This window comes from Ochotona curzoniae, unplaced genomic scaffold, assembly GCF_017591425.1.
Source record: "Ochotona curzoniae isolate NIBS_2020 unplaced genomic scaffold, NIBS_Ocur_1.0 contig_605, whole genome shotgun sequence".
NCBI classification, from domain to species: Eukaryota; Metazoa; Chordata; class Mammalia; order Lagomorpha; family Ochotonidae; genus Ochotona; species Ochotona curzoniae.
Genome location: NW_024466491.1, coordinates 3,026,672 through 3,049,776, shown reverse-complemented (window position 1 = coordinate 3,049,776; position 23,105 = coordinate 3,026,672). Strand labels below are relative to the sequence as shown.

The 23,105-nt window shown below is 58.7% G+C and overlaps 2 protein-coding genes across 2 annotated transcripts; both read left to right on the top strand.

The window, feature by feature from the left end:
• The first annotated feature begins 715 nt into the window (after positions 1-715).
• On the top strand, positions 716-9,641 carry PLIN3 (perilipin 3). The gene is made up of 8 exons (XM_040990664.1): positions 716-770; positions 2,457-2,545; positions 3,831-4,029; positions 4,170-4,252; positions 5,479-5,731; positions 7,698-7,897; positions 8,515-8,634; positions 8,833-9,641. Exons 2-8 carry the CDS (start codon positions 2,474-2,476, stop codon positions 9,175-9,177), a joined length of 1,272 nt encoding a protein of 423 aa, XP_040846598.1. The 5' UTR covers positions 716-770; positions 2,457-2,473; the 3' UTR covers positions 9,178-9,641.
• Positions 9,642-14,947: 5,306 nt separating this feature from the next.
• On the top strand, positions 14,948-21,688 carry TICAM1 (toll like receptor adaptor molecule 1). The gene is made up of 2 exons (XM_040990663.1): positions 14,948-15,030; positions 19,199-21,688. Exon 2 carries the CDS (start codon positions 19,340-19,342, stop codon positions 21,467-21,469), a length of 2,130 nt encoding a protein of 709 aa, XP_040846597.1. The 5' UTR covers positions 14,948-15,030; positions 19,199-19,339; the 3' UTR covers positions 21,470-21,688.
• The last annotated feature ends 1,417 nt before the right edge of the window (positions 21,689-23,105 follow it).

The window sequence follows — 23,105 nt, the reverse complement described above, 5'->3', positions numbered from 1 at the left end:
ATTCAAGTCCAATCTGGCCTTTCCACCACGGCCACCCTGGGCGGCATTCCTGCCACCTACATGGGGAACCCGGATAGAGCTCCTGGCTCCTGGCTGTGACCAGCATGTGTGGGGGGGGTAAACTAGGAGTTGCTAATTTCTATTTGCTGTTAGTTATTATTATTTTTTTATTACAAAAACCTAAGTGGGAGGAGCTTCCGCTAGGGGGTGGATCCAAGGGTTTGGCTGTCACCGTGAAATGGGGGGCACTACACAGCTTTTGGGTGTCGGGACCCGCCCCTTCCCCCAAAACGCAGATAGTCATGAGGGGTTGCATCTGTGTTGCCCGTTGGGGTCCACGTCGCTTACCTCGGGGTAGGAGTGCGTGTGGGGTGTGCAGGCGGTGGCTGTGAAGCCTTGGTGCCCTCCGGCTGGGGTCTTTCTGGTTCAATGTGGAGAAGTGGGAGGAGAGACTAGGGGAGCCCCAGAACCCAGGTGGGAAGGGCGCGCCCCCAGCCTTCCCCTCCCTGTGCGTCCGCGCGTAATGGACACCACTTGGAGGGGGCGAACTCGCGCGGGACCCACGTGCGAGGGGCGGAGCCTGGCACGGGGAGGAGGAGGAGGAGGAGGAAGAGGAGGAAGAAGCAGAGTCCTCTCCGTGTGATTGGGCCCCCCGCCCCGTCACTCCCGGGCGCCACACCTCCCGCAGAATCAAAGCGCGCCCGGACGCCCCGCCCTGGCCCAGCACAAGTTGGAGGCTCCTGGCCGCCTGGACGTGCCCGCTGGCCGCGGTGAGAAGTGGGGTGGGGGGACCCCGAGATCGCTGGGGGAGGGAGGCGTGCCTGCCGAGGCTCAGGCGGTCAGGGGAAGGAGGAGGTGGGGGACCCTGCTGGGCTGCACCCCAGCTGAGCAACCCCCTACACCACGCACACACACACACACACACCAACTCCAAGGAAATCCAACCCGTGTTTTACAAGCTCGGGCTTGAAACCCATTCCCCTGCAGGCCTTCCGAGGGGCCCCAGGAGCTCCTTAGCAACCAGGGGGTGGGCCTGACCTCCAAGCCCCCACCCCCACACCAGCATGGGGCTCTTTGTACAAAGCCAGTTCTCAACCAAGTTCCCTGCAGCCCCTGGCTCCCCTCCCTCCCACTCCCCGACCCCTCCTGGTGCGTCCGGGCGCCTTGCCTTGGAAGGTGTGGCCACTGTGGGGTTGTAAAAGGCTGGGAGGGTGGAGCCTTGGGCCCCGGGGCTGAGCAGGGGGGGACACCCCAGCTCCAGCACGGTGGGTTACTCCGCAGGACCTTGGTGGGGGCAGACGAGTAGCGCCCCTTCCCCTGGCTGGCTTTGCTGCTCGGGCAGTGTCTGCTTGGGTAAGGGGGTCCTCCCCTGTCCCCCCAGGGGCTGCTGGACACCAGCTAACAGGCAGGACTGGAAGGTTGTCATTAAGGCTGCCCCAGGAGGGAAAATGGAAGGAAGGAGGAAGCTGTCCCCACCCCCCACCCCCGCCCCCAGGAAGAGGCCCCGTTGTCCCTGCTGGCTGGACTTTTGTCACCAGCAGGGAACTCGCCTGATACTGCCCGCCTCTGCCTCGCTCCCCCTTGGGAGCAGGGGGTGTCTGAGTGTGGGGGTGGAGGGCTGCGGGCTGACACACCCACGAGGCCACACCCGCAGCTACAGAGGATCAGATGGTGTGGCAAGAACCGGCTGGGACGCTCGGCAGCAGATCCACATTGATCACACCGCCGGCCGTGGGCAGTGTCCGGGAGAACCGGTCGGCTGGGCGGTCGCTACCTTTAGCTCCATTTTCCAGGTGGCAAGACTGAGGCAGGGGTTGCAGAGGGGCCTGGCCGGAGGTCGGCAAGGCTCGGGCTGACACCCATGTTTACGGGGCGTGTTGGGGGGGGCACGCCTGTGGATCCCCACACACCTGCCACCCCCCTCCTCAGCCCAGGGTCTGACCTTATTGAGATGCAACCAGGACCTGAAGCAGTTATAGAAACAGAATCTCCGGCTTCCTGTAGCAGGCTCAGCAGTTGGGGGCGCACCCCCTGTCATGCCATCCTAACCTTCTCAAGGGGGAGCTGCCTGTCCCACCCGGTCCGTGAACAGACCCCTGTGTGATGTGCATTGAAGCGCCTGCCCCCTCCTCTTATTCTCCAGCAGGTGTCTCAGTCCACACTGTGGTTTATACAAGTGCACACACCTTAAGCCAGGCTAGCAGGTCAGGGGTGGCGCCACCCCCGGGTCCCAAGGCAGCCAGCCGTAGACATCTGCCCAGCAGGTGATGGTGGAGGTGGCCCGGTCTCCTGTGTGTTGAGTCAGCACCTGCTCTGGACAGAGGGGCCCCCGGGGCAGGGAGCCCTCTGCCCCCTTGGGTTCCAGCGTGGGAGTGAACTTTCCCCTCTGGCTGGAGAAGGGGAGAAGTGAATGGGGCGGGCTGAACACATCCGGTCTTCTCTCGGTCCGTCTCTAGTGTCTGTCACAGCTGCCATGTCTGCCGACGGGGCCGGGGCAGGGGCCGAGGCCGGCGCCCAGGTGGCCGCGGAGGAGCCGATGACACAGGTGAGTGGCTGCGATGGGACGTTGCCCCTATTCCCTCCACCTCCAGGGACGCCTCCTGGGAACCAGGGCTCTGCCAGCTGCACCTGCTGGGGCGAGGGGTCTTTCTAATGTTTTGTGTATTTGAGAGAGAGCTCCCCTCGGCTGCTTCACCCCCTTTTCCCAGATGCCTGCCATCTGGGGCTCTGGGCCAGGCTGCTGCCAGGAGCTGCACCCAGGTCTGTCCCACCCAGGTGGGTGGCAGGGGGTCCACAAGCCCCACAGTCATCCCCTGCTGCCTGCCAGAGCTAGCTCACATAAGCGGAGAGGTGCAGGGATGTAGGCATGGCTGAGTGCTGGTGGGGGAGGAGGGCAAGTGGGTGGCTGAGTGAGGGGAGACCCCTCCCAGGCTCCCTCTGCCTGGAGCCCCGCCCACCTCTGCCCCGCTCCCCCGCCGCTGCCCCCCATAGCCGAGGGTACCTCCTGTCTGGAACTCGTCCAGGGGTTTCAGTGCAGGTTGTGTTGGAATGACTGACTTGAGGGTGCAAATTCAGACCCATAATTTGCAGCGTTGTAAACTGTGCCGCTGCGAGGTAATTATTGGTACTGTTAGAATAAAGCAGAGAGAGAGAGAGAAAGAGAGAGACAGCGCTACCATGTGCTGGGCTGCTGTTTCACCTGCGCCATGTTCTACGCAGTAACAACTATTGTAAGAATGAAGTCCTGGGGCCAGCACCATGGCATGTAAGTTAATCCTCTCCCTGTGGCACCAGCATCCCACAGGGACCCCGGTTCAAGTCCCAGCTGCCCCACTTCCCATCCAGCTCCCTGCCTGTGGCCTGGGAAAGCAGTGGAGGACGGCCCAGAGCCTTGGGACCCTGCACCCACGTGGGAGACCCGGAAGAGGCTCCTGGCTTTATTTACTTTGGCTGTGGTGGCATTGTGGGGTGAGCCAGCAGATGGCTCTCTCAAATGTCTTAACGTTGCCTTTGAAATATACATTTAATAATAATAATAATAAAAGCAATGGACTTCTGGCACACGCTGAGGCATGGGGGACCCAGCAATGTGCCGGAAACAGATGGCTATGAATGTCATTTCCTTGACATGAGCCGTGCGGGCAAGCCAAGTCAGAGACAGGAAATAAAGTGCCGTCTGCCAGACCCTGGGTCTCAGTGGGTCAGAGTCTCCTTCAAGGGTGGTGAGAATGTTCCAGAACAAGATAGTAGAGCGAGTTTGGGAGCACGTGTCCGAGCCGGGTCTCCTGAGAGCCCAAGCCCCGCTCTGAGCGACCCCCTGGCTCCCACAGCCCAGCGTGGTGGACCGCGTGGTCAGCCTGCCCCTCATCAGCTCCACGTGCGACATGGTGTCCGCCGCCTACACCTCCACCAAGGAGAGCCATCCCTGCGTGAGGACTGTGTGCGACGCAGCCGAGAGAGGCGTGAGGACGCTTACCACAGCGGCCGCCAGCGGGGCCCAACCCATCTTGGCCAAGCTGGAACCTCAGAGTAGGTGCACGCCCCCACCCCTTGCCCAGCCTTCGGGGATCTGGCCCCTTGCCCACCCCTTGCACCCTGCAGACGGTGTGTGCGGGGAGGGTACCTGCTAAGATGGGTGAGCATGCTTGCTGTACCTTTGTATCCCGTAGTCGTGTCGGCCAGCGAGTACGCCCACCGGGGGCTGGACAGGCTGGAGGGGAGCCTGCCCATTCTGCAGCAGCCCACAGAGAAGGTAAGGGGTTGGGTGGGGGGGGACTGCGTCAGCTGCCCAGGGGGACCGTCTGATTGTGGGGGTCTCTCCCCCAACCTGGAGTCCATGGTCACTGAGAGAATTCCCAGGGCTGGCCTGGGGCTGACCCAGACACAAACGTCTCCCTCCTGTGCGTCCCCAGGGCATCCCTGGCCTTGCTGAGGTTTGGCAGGACGTGGTACAAGAAGTAAAAGCTTGGGTCCTGGACGCCAAAATGCAGCGAATGTGCACCCAGCTCAGTGAAGCCCCAGGACTTTTGCACAGGTGGTTCCCGGTTTGTGAACCAACCACCAGCTGCCAGGAGAAGGTCCTCTCAGCTCTCCAGGAGCCCTAGTGGCTGCATTAGCTTTTTTTTTTTTTTTTCTTAGATTTATTTATTTTTGTGAGAGACACAGATTTACACAGAGAAGGAAAGACAGAGAGCAAGATCTTCCATCCTCTGGTTCACTCCCCAAGTAGTTGCAACGGCCAGAGCTGAGCCAATCCAAAGCCAGGAGCCAGGAATTTCTTTCCGGGTCTCCCACACGGGTGCAGGGTCCCAAGGCTTTGGGCCGTCCTCTGCTGCTTTCCCAGGCCACAGCAGGGAGCTGGATGGGAAGTGACGCAGCCAGGATACAAACCGGTGCCCATATGGGATGCCAGCACATGCAAGGCGAGGACTTTAACTGCTGAGTGACTGTGCCAGGGCCTGGTGTTGCCTTTTGGCCACTGTTACGGAGAGATACGTCGTGGCCGTGCAGCTGTGGCTGGAGTTGACCTGTTTCGATCAAAACCATCACTGGTTGATTCATTTGAAAGGGAGAACAAGAGAGAGAGAGACAGAGAGAGCGCGATCTCCCATGGGCAGGTTCTCTCTCCAAATACCAGCAGAGCTGGGGTTGTAGTAGACCCAAGCCAGGAGCCAGGAGCTCCTTCCAGGTCTCCCACGTGGGTGGCCAGGACCCAAGTGCGTGGGCGTCAACTGGCCGGCAGGGCCACCCCACACCAAGCCCCATCCTGCCAACTTCTACAGCCCTGCTCATGTCTCCCAAGGGTGCCAATGAGCAAGGGGGCAGAGCCAGAAGTCTGTAACAACCCCTTCCTGCCTCATCATGGAGGAGCAGAGGTGAAACTGGCCACAAATTGCCACTAAGCATGCATGGTGTCAAGGCAGTGCCACGTCCGTGGGTGGGGCAGGGACAGAAATACCAACACATCCCCTCTCGTAGGTGCTGGCAGACACCAAGGAACTCGTGTCATGCAAGGTGTCCGGGGCCCGGGAAATGGTGACTGGCGCCAAGGACTCTGTGGCCACCCGGGTGGCCGGGGCAGTGGATGCCACCAAGTCAGCTGTGGCCAGCGGCGTGCACTCGGTCACGGGCTCCCGCGTGGGCCAGATGGTGCTGAGCGGGGTGGACACTCTGCTGGGCAAGTCGGAGGCCTGGGCAGACAACCACCTGCCCATGACAAACGCCGAGCTGGGTGAGTGTGGCCCTGGGACCCTCCTCCTACCCCCGCAGACCCACCTGTGCCCAAAACCCCAGCAGGGTACCCCTGTATGCCCTGACTTCAGTTCCCTACCACAGCACCACCACCCCATCCACAGGGCTATAGCCCCCTATGCCCTGGCTGCACTTGGCATCCACACCACCACCAGCCCTCCACGTGGCCTCCAGCAGAGGGCGCCTGTGGTGACCCACCGGTCCGTTCTGTGCATTCTTCAGGGGCTCTGTGCCTGCAGGGGCGTGGACCTGGGCGTACCCCTGAAACCTAGGAGGGTGCCTAGCGGTCAGCCAGCATAGAAGGGACATGGGAGCTTGAGGAGGGCTGCTGGGTCCAGGCTGCATTCTCTTTCTGTTGTCCTGGAAGCCCCGCTTCCCATGGAGCACCCTGTTTGTACCTGCTTATACACCTGGAAAAGCAGCAGAGGATGGCCAAATGGGAGCCCCACATCCACATGGGAGCCCCAGAAGAAGCTCTTGGCTCCTGGCTCTAACTTGGCTCAGCCCTGGCTGTTGCGGCCACCTGGGGCAGTGACCCAGCAGATGGAAGATCTCTCTCCTTTTCTCTGTAACTCTTTCAAATATATATATATATTTAAAAATTTAATATATACATGTTTTTAAGAGGTCTTTTTGTTATTGGAAAGTCAGATGATTTTTTTTAAAAGATTTGTTTATTTTCATTGGAAAATCAGATATACAGAGAAAAGGAGAGACAGAGAGAAAGATCTTCTGTTCACTGATTTATTCTTCAAGTGGCTGCAATGGCCAGAGCTGAGCTGATCCAAAGCCAGGAGCCAGGAGCTTCTGGGTCTCCCACGCAGGTGCAGGGTCCCAAGGCTTTGGGCCGTCCTCCACTGCTTTCACAGACTGCTGGATGGGAAATGGGGCCACCGAGAAACAAATCAGTGCCCATATGGGATCCTGGCACGTGAAAGGCAAGGACTTTAACCACTAGGCTACCACGCCAGGCATAAATATATATATATATATATATATATATATATATTTTTTTTTTTTTTTTTTTTTAAAGAAAGATGATCTCATGGTATCCGGCAGTGAGGCACGTGGGCAAGGACGAGCTGGGCATGCATGCTGTAGCTGCTGGCACCTCCCAGCTGCGGTGGCCGAGCAGCCCGCTCACTGCCTTGAGCCAGGGTCCAGCCTCCCGGCCCAGGGCCACTGCCCTTCCCCAACACCCTGCCTGTCCGCTGACCCTGGTCTAACAAGGCTTCATTCAGGCCTTAGGACAGGCTGCGAGCTTGGGGGCGGGGCGGGTGTGTGTCTGTGTGGATATTTATGCAAATCTGCTACTGGCAAAAGGAAGCGAGGCCTTTTTTTTTACTTCTGAAAAATACAGGCTTGGCTTTTTTGTTTTTTAAAGATTTACTTATTTTTAATAAAAAGGGAAGGCAGATTAACACAGAGGAGAGACAGACAGATTTTTCATCTGCTGGTTTACTCCCCCAGTGGCCGCAACAGCTGGAGCTGAGCTGATCCATAGCAAGGACCAGGAACCTCTTCCAGGTCTCCCATGCAGGTGCAGGGTCCCAAGGCTTTGGGCCGTCCTCCACTGCTTTCCCAGGCCACAGGCAGGGAGCTGGATGGGAAGTGGGGCTGCCAGGATTAGAACCAGTGCCCCATGGGATGCGGGCATCACCAACAGTAGTAGTTTGACAGTGGCTGGCGAGTACAGTCAGATTCCAGTTCTGTCTGGGCTCTTGGGTCCAAGGGGCTGGAGCAGCATCTAGTGGTTTGCCCACGTCCCTGGGGTGCACACAGAGGGACGACGCGCAAGGGGCCTGCGTGGTGATGCCCGTGGAGGCGGCTGGGCCTGGCCAGGAGCCACTGCTGTGTCCTCTAAGGTGTGGCTTTCCCAGGGCCTGGGAGACAAAAGGCGTGCTCCCCACGGCCCTGACGCCCCTTCCCTCCTCTCCCTTCTGCAGCGCGCCTCGCCACCTCGCTGGAAGACTTCGACATGGCCTCAGTGCAGCAGCAGCGGCAGGAACAGAGCTATTTTGTGCGGCTGGGCTCGCTGTCTGAGAGGCTGCGGCAGTACGCCTACGAGCACTCGTTGGCCAAGCTGCGTGGGACCCGGCAGCGGGCGCAGGAGGCGCTGGGCCAGCTGGCCCAGGCACTCAGCCTGGTGAGGCCCCCTGGATGGCACCCGGCGTGGGTCATGCAGCCTGAGGGCACGGTTGTGACACAGGGGCGGAGCTTACGGAGTTGGGGTGCAGCCTGTGCATGGGGCAGGGACTGGTGTGGAGGGCCAGGGGTCTGGGGTGACCACCTTCACTCCTGGGGTTCTCCTGAGGTTTTCCTCCAACCCCCCAGAGCCGAAGTCCCAGCAGATAATTTCCAAAGCCCGGGGGAGGGAAGCAAATATAAAGGTCAGTGTGTTTTAGTGCAAAACCTTTTAAAATCCTGGTCAGCTTTGTCGGCACCTGTGCGTTTCACACAATGGGGCTTTTACAGAACGCCCCCTAAAGGCGGTGTGGTTTTCAAAAGAATTTTTGCACCAAGGCCCGCGCTGGGTCTCCTCTCCTACAGTTTAAAGATTTTATGCCCCTGTTTGAAAAGCAGAGAACAAAGAGAGAGAGAGTGGCTTCCGTCTGCTGGCTCACTCCTCCCTCGCCACGACTGCACTGGCCAGGGCTGGGCAGGGTGGAAGGCGGCTGCAGCCAGGAGCTGCACCCGGCTCTCCCAGGGGTGACACCCGCAGACACAGGAGTGCCTGGAGCCACCTCCCCTCCTGGGTTGCAGATGGAGTCGGTCAAGCTCGGCGTGGGCCAGAAGCTGGTAGACGGGCAGGAGCGGCTGCACCAGATGTGCCAGCGGTGGAGCCAGAAGCCACCCGGGGAAAAGGACCCGGCCAAGCCTGAGGTAGTTGCAAGGGCAGCCTGCCTACCTCATCCCTGCTTCTCTCTACATCACCCTCCCGGCCTCCCCCACGTCAGCCCCCTCCTCTCCTACGTCAGCGCCCCTCCTTCCTGCTGTCAGACCCCACCCTCCCACCATGACGTCAGCCCCTGCGCCCTGACGTCAGGTCCTCCTCCTTGACGTCATGCCCTCCCCCCACAGCAGGTGGAGTCCCAGGCGCTAGGCATGTTTCGCGACATCGCCCAGCAGCTGCAGGCCACCTGCACCTCGGTGGCGGGCAGCGTCCAGGGGCTGCCGGGCCACGTGAAAGAGCAGGCGCAGCTGGCCCGCCACCGGGCGGAGGAACTGCAGGCCGCCTTCGCCAGCGTGCACTCCTTCCAGGACCTGTCCGGCAGCCTGCTGAGCCAGAGCCGCGAGCGCCTGGCCGAAGCCCGCGAGGCCCTGGACCGCGTGCTGGAGTACGTGGCCCACAACACGCCTGTCATGTGGCTCGTGGGACCCTTCGCCCCTGGAGTCACCGAGAAGGGCCCCGAAGAGCAGGCATAGTGGGGATGCCAAGGCTCAGGGCTTCTGTCTGCCCACCCTGGAGGAGCCAGCAGGGACCCTGCATTTCCCAGCCAGGCGGCTGAATTCAAAACCAGCTTTTTATTTTTATTTTTTTTTTCCCTAAACCCTCTTTTTCTAACCCTTGGTTTGGGAAAACGAGGGATCCCACAGCCAGTCCCCCGCCCCTTTCAAGTTTGGAAGAGGTGTGTGCTGCGTGCGGCCTCACCCCATCTACCAGCAGAGGGAACTTTCTGGGAACAGATTTTTTTTTTCTGGAAGTTTCTGGAATGTTCCTTCCCAAAACAGAACAAAATCAGGTATCTTGTCCCATTCCGCTTCTTTTCCAACATCAAGGCCTGCAGAGATCAGCCTTCTTGAGTGGATAAACTCGCTCCTGCTTGGCGAGCCCAGATGAATGACCCGGGTGCTAATTTCTGCCTTAATACATTTTATCTGCAGCTGCCTACGGGCTCCATGTGTTTGTGTGTGTGTGTGTGTGTGTGTGTGTGTTCACGTTTGCCATGACACAAGCACTTTAGGGAGGGCTGGCGTTCGGACTGGGCAAGTTTGCAGCACTGATATGCGCTGGTTCAAATCCCGGCTGCTCTGCCTGCAAGCCAGCTCCCTGCTCGTGCACCTGCCATCCGTGTGGGAGACCCGGATGGAGCTCCTGGCTTTGCCCTGGCTCAGCCCCACAGGATGTGGCTATCTGGGGATTAAACCAGCGCATGGAACAACTTTGTCCCCAGATAAGGCCTTCTGTGCGTGACCAGAACCAGGTCGGGCAGAAGCCAGGAGCCAGCAGCTCTGTCTGGGTGTCCTAGTGGGTGGCACAGGCCTCCCCTGATACATCATGCATCTGGGAACTGGTGATCAGAGCCGCACACAGGAATCCAGTTGTGTGTGTGCCAGGAGGCATGGACCCCCACCTCGGAGTACAGAGCATGAAAAAGAAAGTGGCACGCAGGGGGAGTGGTTGGTGGGGAAATGAACCTTCTTGGGTACCCAGGACCCACGGCGTTGGCGTTTAGAGAACAACCCAGAGACGTTTAGCAAGACCGAGAGCGTGCCTTCCCCACATCCTGGAACAAGTGCCCCCAAGTTCCCCTTTCCGCACCCCAGGCACAACTGCCTAGTCCCTTCACCAACCACAAAACTGGTGCCAGTGAAGGAAACTGAGGCACAAGCCCCAGCTCCCCCTCCCAGGACGCTCAGCAGCAGTGAACATAGCAGACACAGCCACCAAGTGTGCCACAAGCATCCCAGGTGGCTGCCGGTTCGAATCCTGGCTGCTCTACTTCCCACCCGACTCTGCTCGTGCACCTGGGAAAGCAGTGGAGGATGGACCAAGGACTGGGGTGCCTGGACCCACGTGGGAGACCCAGTTGGAACCTCTAGCTTTGGTCTGGCCTGAGTGGCCATTTGGGGAGAGGCCAGTGGATATAAGCTCTTTCTGAGTCCATCTCTGCCTCTCTCTCCCTGTCAAACAAAACACAAAAAAATGCATAGCGTTGCATGGAAACATATCTCAGGACTGCTTTGCACACAACACCCTCGTCTTTCTTGGAAAGGGGTTCACTGGGGTGCAAAAATGGAAAAACCACATGGGCGGAACCCAGAGTGAAGGGCTGGGGGTGGAGGACGGAAGATGGTGGGGAATTTGACCCCAGCTAGAAAGCTGCTTGCTTGCAGCAAACGAGAGAGGTGGCAGCTGCCCGTATGGCCGATGGCTGACTTTGCTGAGCCTCAGAGTTCCCATGTATAAACCGGGTATCACCGGGTGTCAGCCCGAAGCTTCCTGCAGCCAGGAACCACCATCCCTGATGACAAATACTTGAACGCCAGATATGCATGGCATACAGTGGGCACCTGGGAGAGGAGAGGAACTAAGTAAAGAGAACTGGGGTGCTTGGCACAGACCTAGCCCAACCCTAAGGACTTTTTTATTATTTATTCATTTATATTGGAAAGTCAGATATACAGAGAAAAGGAGAGACAGAAAGATCTTCTGTCCAATGATTCACTCCACATGCGACCACAACGGCCGGAGCTGAGCCAATCCAAAACCAGGAGCCCAGAGTCTCTTTCAGGTCTCCCCTGCAGCTGCAGGGTCCCAAGGCTGTGGGCCGTCCTTGACTGCTTTCCCAGGCCACAGGCAGGGAGCTGGATGGGAAGTGGGGCTGCCGGGATTAGAACCAGCGCCCCTATGGAATCCCAACACATGCAAGGCATGGACTTTAGCTGCTAGGCTACCATGTGGACCCAGAACTTTTTTCTTTCCATTGGAAAGGCAGATTTACAGAAAAAAGGAGAGTCAGAAAGAGCTTCCATCTACTAGTTCACTCCCTAAGTGGCTACAATGTCTGGAGCTGAGTTGATCCGAAGCCAGGAGCCAGGAGCTTCTTCTGGGTCTCCCACACAGGGAGCAGGGTCCCAAAGCTTTGGGCCGTCCTCCTCTGCTTTCCCAGACCACAAGCAAGATGGGAAGTAGAGTAGCTGGGACATGAACTAGCGCCCCTATGGGTTCCTAATGATTGCAGGGGGTGGATTAGTCAATTGAACTATTGCTCTGAACCCAAGAATTCAGTTTCAAAAGATCATTTGGGTTGGCTGCTGGCAGGTCCAAGGCCAGGTTAGTCTCCATGCTCAGAGCCCTGATTCCAGCCGCCATGAACAGCACACCAGGGAGGGAGGGGGCGGAGCCGGCAGGGGCAATGTGGGCTCTGGAGAGTGTGGGTTGGGATGGGGGCAGACCAGGCCAGGCAGGGCTACAACACCTGTGTGCCTCATGTGAGCTGGATCAGGGAAAAGCCAGGTTGGGCTGACTGTTCCAACTGGTGCACGCACAAATTAGAGTGGGTGAGGGTTGGTTGGGCTTTGCCGCAGCATCAGCTGGCAGAGGCTGGCACTGGGGGCTGAATCTGTCAAGTTAAATTCCAGAGCTACCTGGAGAGTGCATAATCTGGGAGTGGGAGTGTCCTAGGAGGGAAATAGTGGGCTCCTGCCTCTTGGGTTACCACTCCCACTGGAGAGCACAAAAACCAGGACAGGGGCAGGGGTGGCTAGACAGACAGGCACTCATGGTGGCATGTGTGTGGGCTGGATAGTCGGGCTGGTTGGGTTGAACTAGGCTTCAATGCCCATTGACATGTATGAGAGCTGAATGGGATGGGGGACAGACTGGACCAGTCTGCTGCACATACTGGCAAGCACGGGAACCAGGGCAGGGGGCAGGCCTGGTGGGGGTTATTGTGGGTCACTCTGACTAGGCTGCAGCTCCCACTGGTTTATGTGAAGGCCAAGTGTGTGCTGGGCAAAATCAGGCTGGACTGCAACACCCATTGGTTCCAGTGGAAGACAGGGCTGGAAACAGAACCGACCCAGCAATGGCAACCATCAACTGATTGGGGCGATGGACTGTACCCGGCCCTGTACTTACAAGTACACACAAGAATCTGGTCTGGGAACACCTCAAGGTTTCTTTGGGGATCTCCCCAGTCGAACTGCCGGACTCAGAACCTCAACCATGAGGAGAAGCGCAGGTTCCATGGTCTGCCATGGAGTGCAAGTGCCAGAGCCGAGCCTCCCGAGAGGCTCAGACGGGGCAGTGGACAGCATAACCAGGCGCTCATGGAGGACAGGGCAGTCCATCGGAACCTGCAGAGGACACCTGGTACCACGACAGAGGACATGAAGGAGGACACTGTGACCCTAGAAGGTCAGCGAGCACACGCATTGGACAATATTTGTATGGAAACAACTGAATGGGTGCCTTTTGTATACCTGATGGGCTATTATTTGTGTAAGAACAGTTGAGTGGAAAGCAGGTGTGTGACAACACTTGATGGAATATGCAAGACAAAAGGAGTTCCAAACAAAAGCATAGAAATGGTTGATGGGCTTTGTTGATGAGCTCAATACCTCCTCCCTTATCCCGTATGACCTCAGCCTATAAAGTCTGATGCCCCGAATAAATTTCGGCTATTGGTCCAGAACAAATCGATCAACTACCCCAGCCATATGTTGGCAGTGAAAAACTGGGCAAACGGAGACTCTAAGGTGGACCATGCCAACCAGTGGGTTCGGCAACGACTTCATCGTGCTTGGAATGGCGAGATTGGCAGTGATTCAGAACTGTTGAATTATCAAAACCACTTGAGTAAGACCCTCTGGGAGCGGCATCTGGCTCTCCCCGGTGGGTGGCTGGGCCCAGGCACCGGAGTTGCCTTCTGCTGCTTCCCAGGAGCATTAGCAGGGAGCTGGACCCGAAGTGGAGCGACCAGGACTGACACCGAGGCTTTGAAGTGGGTGGGACGTAGGGGCCACAGGTGGTGGCTGAACCAGCTGTGCCCCAGCAGAGGCTGGGTGACCATCAGCCTTGGCTTAATGCAAAGGGGGCAATTCAGGACCTTGAATTCCAAAGGGGGAAGGGAGGAGGGACCAGAATAGGTGTCTGTGCCTTGCACTTCCTCCCCAACCAGGGTTAGCAGGTCCTAAGCGAGGGGTGTCAGGGGCAAGCCACCTGGAGTCAGACTGTTGCTAGTGAGCAGGGACCGACCCTGGGGCTGCGGGGCCAGCTGCGGGATAACTATTCTGGCATTATTTTCTAAAATCTCCACCGATGGCTACCTGGGAGATGCGTCTATGGAGTATTTTCCAAGTTGTTGTCATAGGGGTGCTTTAAGTTGCCATTAGAAAAAAAAGAAGGAAAAACGGCCCAGCACGATAATCCAGTGGCTAGAGTCCTTGCTTTGCATGTGCCAGTATCCCATAGGAACACTGGTTTGGATCCTAGCTGCTCTGCTTCCCATCCAGCTCCCTGCCTGTGGCCTGGGAAAGCAGTGGAGGACGGCCCAAAGCCTTGGGACCCTGCACCTGTGTGGGAGACCCAGAGGAGCGCCTGGTTACGCTCCTGGTTTCAGATTGACTCAGCTCCAGACATTGTGGCCACTTGGGGAATGAACCAGCAGATGGAAGATATTTCCTTCTGTCTCTCTTGCTCTCTGTAAATTTGCCTTTCCAATAAAAATAAGTACATCTTAAATACATATGTGTGTGTAAGTGTATGCTGTGTGCCAGGACCTCCTAGAAGCAGCTCCTGCAGGTTGTCGTCCTTATAGCAGGTGCCAGAACCGCCCCCCCACACACACACCTGTTTTTCAAGATGGATTCGCAGACTTGGCGAGAGCAAGATGCGTGTCCCACATCCGGGGTTGCTCAGCCACCCCTGCATCTGACTGCATGCACCTGCTATTGCTGTCTGGATTGGCTTCTGGCTGCAAGCTCATATAGTTTGTGGCTCCCTCCCCAAATTTAAAAATCACCAAAATTTCTAATCCCTGCAGCCCCTCTCGCCCACCCAGGATGGGCTGGACTTGGCACCCCACGCAGCACCTTCCCTGGTCTGTCTTGCTCTTTCTTGCTTGCTTTCTTGCTTTCTCTCTCTCTCTTTTCAATTCCTAACCTCATTGTGAACTTGTAGCCCCACCCCCACCCACCCGCCAAGTTTGTTCCTCTTGCTAACTTCCACGCGCAGCAAACAGTGCGTGCCCCAACTTGCGGCGCGGACCCCGAGCATGCGGAGGCGACCCTGGGCTTGGGTCAGGGGGTGTCTCGGGCCTCGTCGGGGAGTTTCCCCTTGAGCCGGGCTGGGCAGGCCCCGGAAGGAGGGTGACCTCACCAGTGGACCCGCCCGTCCTGGGCACGCAAGGTGCCCCGCAGGATACGGAAGAGGAGGCGCCGTTCCTCTGCCTGTCTGCGCCAGCAGCCCAGCAGCGCGCGCGGGAACCTTTGGACCCCAGCAGGGACACACCGAGCTCAGGGGAGCAGCGCCGGGGTGGACGGACAGCCAGGGTAAGTGGAGAAGGGACATCCGGTGCTCATTCCCAGCGCGTCCTGGCTTCCCCCTGGGCTGCTTGCTGGCCAGGCAGTGGCATGCTGAGAGTCGGGTTCCCCCTTCCCCAATCCCCACCACCTGTCCAGTGCCGCCCAGGGTTTGTTTCCACCGCTAGACAGAGCAAACAGCCCCCCTTAACGCGGCGGATGGGAGCAAGGGGGTTGGACTAAGGGACACTGTGGCGGATGGAGCCAGCTTCCCTCCACCTGCCTCAAGAGGCCCGTTCACTCACTCAAACGGGCAGCAGGCGTTGCATCTGGGGTCTGCAAAAACGGGGTTGTTGCTTGCACGGCACATGTGGGGCTCACAGACAGCTGGGAGGTCTCTGACCACAACGCCACATCCTGTGTCCCGAGTGCTGCTTTGTGTCCTGGGCCTTCCCCGGTTGGTCCAGCTCTCAGAGGATGGCGTCTGGGCAGGTGGCAGTGACTGCTCAAGTGCTGTGGTCCCTGCCAGCCACCCATGTGGGAGACCCAGAGGAGATCCTGGCTCCTGGCCCAGCCCAGGCCAGTGCAAGCTCTCTCTTTGCCTTCAATTTTTTTTTTTATTAGATTATTTATTTTTATTGGAAAGGCAGATACACAGAGAGGAGGAGAGACAGAGAAAGATCTTCTACCTGCTGGTTCACTCCCCAAGTGACCATAGCGGCCAGAACTGAGCTAATCCGAAGCTAGGAGCCAGGAGCTTCCTCCAGGTCTCCCACGCAGGTGCAGGGTCCCAAGGCTCTGGGCCATCCTCCACTGCTTTCCCAGGCCACAGGCAGGGAGCTGGATGGGAAGTGGAGCAGCCGGGACACGAACCGGTGACCCTATGGGATTCTGGCGGATGCAAGGCGAGGACTCCAGCCACTACACTACAGCACCAGGCCCACTGTTGTTTGTTTTTGAAAGACACTTTGATTGTGGTGCCTGAGACTTTGGAAATCCCTGTGTATGAAGTGATCTCTCAAAAGTCTCTCTATGCAAATGTGGTATGAAGAAACTGCATGGGAAGAGAGTGAGAGGTTATTTTGCACCAAATAAACACAGATTTCATTCCGTTTCCTGGAAAGACTTGCGGAGGACTCGCTGCTAAGATGCTGACTAAGTGTTTGCTGATTGCCCGCAGTGACTCGGCACGTCCCTGGGCTTGTCTGCTTGACCCACGGTGTTATTGGTTCTGAAGGACTCACGGATTTTTTTTTTCCTTTGAAAGATTTATTTATTTTGATTGGAAAGGAAGATATACAGAGAGGAAGATCTTCCATCTACTGCTTCACTCCCCAAGTGGCCACAACGGCTGTAGCTGAGTTGATCCAAAGCCAGGAGCCGGGAGCCTCTTCCTGGTCTCCCACGCGGGTGCAGGGTCCCAAGGCTTTGGGCCGTCCTCCACTGCTTTCCCAGGCCACAGGCAGGGAGCTGGATGGGAAGTAGAGCAGCCTGGATATGAACCAGTGCCCATATGGGATCCCAGAGCATACAAAGCAAGGACTTTAGCCACTAGGCTACTGCATAGGGCCCTGTTTATGGATTTGAAAGGCAGAGTGACAGAAGGAGGGAAAGATCTCCCACCCACTGGTTTATTCCCCACGTGACTCTAAGAACCTGGATTAGCAGACCTGGCGTGACGGCTCAACCCTCACCTTGCACCTGCCGGGATCCCTATAAGTGCTGGTTCGTGTCCCGACTTCTCCACTTTCCATCCAGCTCCCTGCTTGTGGCCTGGGAAAGCAGTGGAGGACGGCCCAAAGCCTTGGGACCCTGCACCCGCGTGGGAGACCTGGAAGAAGTTCCTGGCTTTGGGTTGGCTCGGCCCCTGCCGCTTTGACCAGTTAGGGAGTCAACCAGTGGACCACTTTTTCTCTATATGATTATGCCTTTCGAATAAAAAGAAAGAAAAAGAGTTGGGATTAGGCCGGGAGGAAGCCCGGAGCTCCATCCGGGTCTCCTTACATTGGTAGCCAGAACTTCTGGGCTTGGGCCACCTCCTGCTGCCCTTCCAGTGTAGAAGCCAGGAACTGCTGTGGCCGGGACTCGAACCCTAAGTGGTAGCCATGTTTCCATGGCCACCAGGTAATATTCAAAGTGAGCCAAGTAGCCCGCAAAGAAGGCTGAGGTGTCAGAGGCCCAGCCCAAGGACTGGGGCCCTCCCCAGCCCCGCACGCCAAGACCTAACCTAGACACCCCACCAGGGACCCTACGTCTAATCGCCATCATGCGACAGGGCCCTCAGCGCATGTTTCTATGTTTTTTCCCCCCTACATTTCTTTCTTTCTTTCGAGAAGGCGAAAGAGTTGTCTTCCGTCTGCTGGTTTGCCCCCCGGTGGCCCAAGCCGGACCCCATGAGCTGGGCCACCAAGTAGCAGAACTGGGCACCCTGTCCCTCAGTGCCAGGAGCGGACCTTGTCCTGGAGGTGTGCAAGGGGCAGACGCGTGGAGAAGGAGAGGGTGGGGTGACGGGGTGGCTTGAGGTCCAGGCAGGGCGGATCCAGTGGACAGAGGGACAGGGTGCAAGACCTGCCTACGGGCGGGCGTGTGCGATGAGTAATAAAATCCAAGACAGGGAGCCGATGGGAAGCGGAGCGCCCAGATAGGACCCTGCAACATGCAAAGCAAAGACTTTAGCCACTCTGCTTACCCTGCCAGGCCTGAAAAAAAAAAATTGTTTTTAAAGATTCTAAGAGGCTACTATCATGGCATGGCAGGTTAAGCAACGTCTTGTGTCACCTACAACCTAAATCCAAGTGTGGCATCCTGGCTGCTGCCCTTCCCGCCCTGCTCCCTGCTCACGTGCCAGGCAGTGGACTTCACCCACAGGGGAGAGCCAAGTGGAGCTCCTGGCTCCTGGCCTCAGCCTGGCCGCCGGCGGCTCTGGCCGTTGGAGATGGGCCCTGGGAATGAAACAGCAGATGGAAGATCTCTCTCTCTGTCTTTCAATGGCAGAGTCCAAAAGAAAGCCACAGATAATATCTACCAATGAGCCCTGTGGAGAAACTTGGTTGGGTCGCTTTTGTTCTAGGCTGATTGGGACAGGGCTGGGCCACATGCCTGGAGGGAGACACTGAGATATCTGAGGGGAAGTGCTCTGGGGAAGGGACAGAGAGGTGCAAAGGCCCTGAGGCCCGGCTGTGCCGGGGAGGACCACAGCCTATAGCAGGTGTGTCCCGGTTTGCATACTACATCTCATTAGCATCGCTTCCAGACTGGTGGCTCCCGGGAGGTGGGGCCATCTCCATGTTCCTGGTAGGCCCAGCCATGCCCCTAATCATGTTTATTTTTAATGTATTTGCAAGGCAGGCAGACAGAGCCCAGGACCCTGGTTCACTTCCCCAAATGTCTGCCACAGTCAGGGCTGGGCTAGGCTGACTCTACAAGCAGGGAGTTTCATCTGGGGGGAACAGGGGGGCGGGCCTTTCTCACTTGGGGGGCCCAAACCCTCCTGGAGCCAACACTTACTGCCTGCCCCGGGTGAGCAGCAAGGAGGGGCCTAGAATCATGGGTTGGAGCGGAGAATCGAAACTGCGCACTCCCAGCGCTGCGTTTAAACAAAAGCAGGCAGAGCTAGTCTGACATATCAACCTCATTCCTGGGCATTCAGCCCGTTCCGCCCCGGGGCTGGCGGGGTGCTCCTCCTTCGCCCCAGCTCCTGACTGGCCACCTCCGGCCATGCCCCCTCCGCCCTGCAGGCAGGCCTCACTGGGTTAGCTGGCCGGGTCCAGTGAGCTCACCCAGAAGGGGTTGGTATTTTCTGAAAATCCTGAATTATCATGCACACAGAATCTGGACTGTGTCAGAACAGACGTGAGCGACGAATGAGTCAGTGTCTGGTTTAGGTCAGGGAGCCCCCCTCGCCCTCCACCCCCGCCCCCGCCTGTGGACCGCCTGGGGTCGTGATTCAGGTCGTGTTGGATGTTGCCCTTGGCCTCTGCCATCATCCTGGTCCGCATCGCTCCTGGCCACCCTGGGAAACAGCAGGTGACCCAAATCCTTGGGCTCCTGTCACCCACGTGGGAGACCCCGAGACAGCTTCTGGTTTCAGCCCGGCCCGGTCGGGTGGAAAATGGAGGAGAACCAGCGGGTGGAAAACGCCATCTCTCTGTGTCCATCTGTCTGACAGGTCACCGCCTGTCCCATGCTTTCTCCACAGATCCATCCCGCCTCCCCGCCAGGAGCTGGCACTATGAATGCTTAGGGGGGATCGCCAGGCGAGCAGCGGGGGGGCACAATAGATCATGCCTCCCCCATCCCCAGCTTCTCCCGCCGCCCGAGGCCGCGCCCTCCGGTGCCCATGGCCTGCTCGGTCCCATCGCTCCCTGGGGCCTTCGACATCCTCCGGGCTGCGGGTCAGGACAAGCTCTTGTTCCTGAAGCACAAATTGAAGATCCTGCGGCCCAGCTGTCGGGGGGCTGACCTCCTGCACGCCATGGTGCTCCTGCAGCTGGGTCAGGAGACAGAGGCCAGGCTCTCCCTGGACGCCCTCAAGGACGATGTGGTGGCCCGGCTAGTGGCCCGTCGCTGGGCTGGCGTGGAGGTGGACGCTGTGAAGGCTGGGGATGAGCAGCAGGAGGAGGAGGAAGAGCTGCTGGCGGATGTGTCCTGGACAGTGGCCCGTCTGTACCACCTGCTGGCTGCGGAGAAGCTGTGTCCCAGCTCCACGCGGGATGTGGCGTACCAGGCTGCTCTTCAGATTCTGGCCTCCAGGGACGATCCCCGGCTGGGGCAGCTCCGAGAAGAAGCCAGGCACCAGTGTGGGTGGGACATGCTTGAGGACCCTGGTAGCTTTGCTCCCCTGCGTTCCGATCGTAGCTGCTTCCCTCCCAGCTCCCGGAGTCTACCATGCCCCGTCCAGAACCCATCCGGCTGGAGTCGAGGCTGCTCCCTGCGTTCCACGGGCACTCCCGGCTGCGCTGGTACCCCCAGCTCCTTGGGCAGCCACTTGGAAATCAGCCGGTCACCCACCGTGCACCTGTCCAGCCTGCGGCGTGGGCCCCGTGGGCCGCCTGGCAGCCTGGGTGCCGAGCCCCTGGCTGATCAGGCACCACCCGTGGGCCGCCAGGAGCCGGAGGAGATGAGCTGGCCACCCTCGGTGGAGCCCGCCAACCCCCAGGAGGGACCACAGGGTCGGGATGTGGGTCTCTCTGAGCCGTCCCTGGAGCCGGCCTCGAACACCTCCCCGGCTCCGGAAGCTAGCACCAGTTACCCTGTAGAATGCACCGAGGTCTCACCTGCAACTCCATGCTCCATCCCGTTGCAAAGCCTGGAGCCCCCCCAAATTATCAGCTCCCCCAGAGAACAGGAGGGGCCGCTCCAGGAGCCTGTGGGACATTCCAAGTCCCAGGACACTGAGCCATGCCCAGCTGCTTCCTGTAACCCCGAAACATCCTTCCCTCCTCCCTCCTCCTCCTCCTCCTCCTCCTCCACCTCCTCCTCCTCCTCCTCCTCTTCCACAACCACGCCCCCTTCTCCAGCCCCACGTAAACCAGAGCAGAAATTCTACAGCTTCGTGGTGCTGCACGCCAAAGCCGACGAAGACATCGCCGTGCGCGTCCGGGACAAGCTGGAGTCCCTGGGCGTGCCCGACGGTGCCACCTTCTGTGAGAATTTTCAAGTGCCCGGGCACGGTGAGCTGAGCTGCGTGCAGAACGCCATCGACCACTCTGCCTTCGTCATTTTCCTCCTGACCCCAAACTTCGACTGCCAGCAGGGCCTGCACCAGGTGGGCCAGGCCCTCATGAACTCCTTCACACGACGAGGCTGGGAGAACTGTGTCATTCCCTTCCTGCCCCAGGGCATCTCCCAGGCCCAGCTGGCCCCTCACACGGTCAGCATACTGTCCAGTGTGGTGTGGCTAAGGGAGGACTCCAAGATCTTCGCCAAGATTGTGGCCAACACCTTCAGCACCAAGACGCTCCAGGAGCGTAAGGATCTGTGGAGAAGAGACCAAGACTCCCGGGCCTTGCAGGAGCAGAACCAGCAGCTGGAGGCCCAGCGGCAGAGCGTGGCCGCCATGACCAGCAGCTACTCCGCCTACATCCAGAATTACATGTCCTTGCAGGCACAAATAGAAAAGCTGCATGCCGCTTTTGCAAGTCACATGTCCTTGGGCGCGGGTGCACCTGCCGGCGGGGCTCAGGGACCCATGGGACCCCTGCCTCCCTTCCCCACGTGGCCTGCTGCCTTCTCTCCACTTGTGCAGCCACCACCACCACCTCCACCCCTGCTGCCCCAGTACCTGGGGCAGGTGGGCTTCCCGCCGCCCCCCACCCCGGCGCCACCGGCACCCCCTCCTCCAAGCCTCGGGCTGCAACCACTCATCATCCACCACGCTCAGATGGTCCAGCTGGGAATGAACAATCACATGTGGGGCCAGCGAGAAGCCCAGGGACCCGAGGACACGACGACGCAGCAGATGGAGTGACCGGACAGCAGTGGCCGCCCCCTGGACCTCGGGCCCGGGGCCTTGGATTTGCCCTGTCTGGTGGGCAGTGGAGGATCGGGGCTTGGAGCTAGGGACCTGTGCTCCCACAGGGACACTGCCTAGGCAATGGATTGTTCTGGAGATGGAACACACTGGACTCCCGGGGCCAGAGTCCTGGAGTGATGGCCTTTGGAAGGATAATAAATATTTATTATGTAATTCTCCAGCGTCCATCTCGGGCCATTCCATAAGAACCACGTGGCCTGACCGCCCTGGGGGAGGGAAGAGAATGTCTCCCATTGAAGGGGAGGAGCCGGAGGTAGTGCACATGTACTTTCATCCCATTGGCTGGCCTAGGGACACGTGCTGTCAGCTCTGGCTGCAAGGACCGCTGGGAAATGTAGTCTTCTGAGGGCTGCCACTACACTGGGCCAGCTAAGTCTCGATTCTAACAGTAGTAGAGAACGCGGGAGCAGGAGGCAGGGAAGAAGGCCCTTGTTTTATGGGGTCGGCTTGAACTGATTCTCAAGATTTTAAGGTCATCATTGCATTTCCACCCTCAGCTGATGGAAGGGTGCTGTGGGCTAGGGAGATGCTATAGTGGGCCCATTGCACAGAGGGGTTAAACTGAGGCCAAGAGATGTAACTTCCGACTTCCAGGGTCACTCAGGACCCCGTGAGGAAGCTGGCGTTCCCAGGGATGGAATGAAGGGGGAAATTGAGGACACGTCCATCGCCCCGCCCATGTCTGGGCTATGGCTGACTAACTCCAGGCAGTCACGTAGCACCGGCCTGGCCGGGGCGGGTGCTGACTCACCAGGGCAGGTGGCTGGTGGAGAGGGCTGCCCGGGACCTGGCAGGCAGAGCTGCTAAGGTGGAGCTCAGCTTACAGAGCAATGGCTAACACCCTGGGGCAGCAGGGCGAGCGCTGAGTCGCAGGGCCTCCTCGGGCCACGGGGAGCATCGACCATGGGCGCCATGCAGTGGACAGCAGTGAGCGTGCCTGGGTCGAAGGTCCATGAGGTGACCGTCAGCCTCTGGCCGTCCCAGGTCAGCCATGCGGCCGAGAGAGCGAGCAAGCCAGGTGGCGGCTCCCACCTTCCCCGAGACCTTGGCAGGAACTCGGATCTGAGATTCCCACCAGCAGCTGCTCCGGGCTAGAAGGGACGGGAACCCCAGGACTTAAAATGGGGCAGGGCACGTGGTGCGTGGTCAACCGCATGCCATGAGTAACCCCCTGCTGTGGGCAGGCACCCGGGGCCAATGGTCGCTGCCTTGACACCCCGGGGGGGAAGTGACTAAGCAGGGGTTGGCCCAAGTCCCGGGGTCCCTCGTCACCCACCCACGTGGGAGACCCCCACAGAGCTCCTGGCTCCCCCAGCTTTGGCCCAGCCCAGCCCAGCCCAGTCCCAGTTGGTGGTTGCAGCCATTTGGGGGTGTAATCGAGCCCAGGGATCTCTCTTTTTTTGTTTGGTTTTTTTTTTTTTTTTGCTCCCTGCTGCTTTTCAAATACAACGAAAATACAGCTGTTTGAAACAGCAAGGAGGAAATACAAGAGGTGCCACGAGGCGGGAGCCAGGGGTCAACGTGCCGGGAGAGGACCCCAAAAAGATGGGTTAGCTCAGAGAGGCGTCCA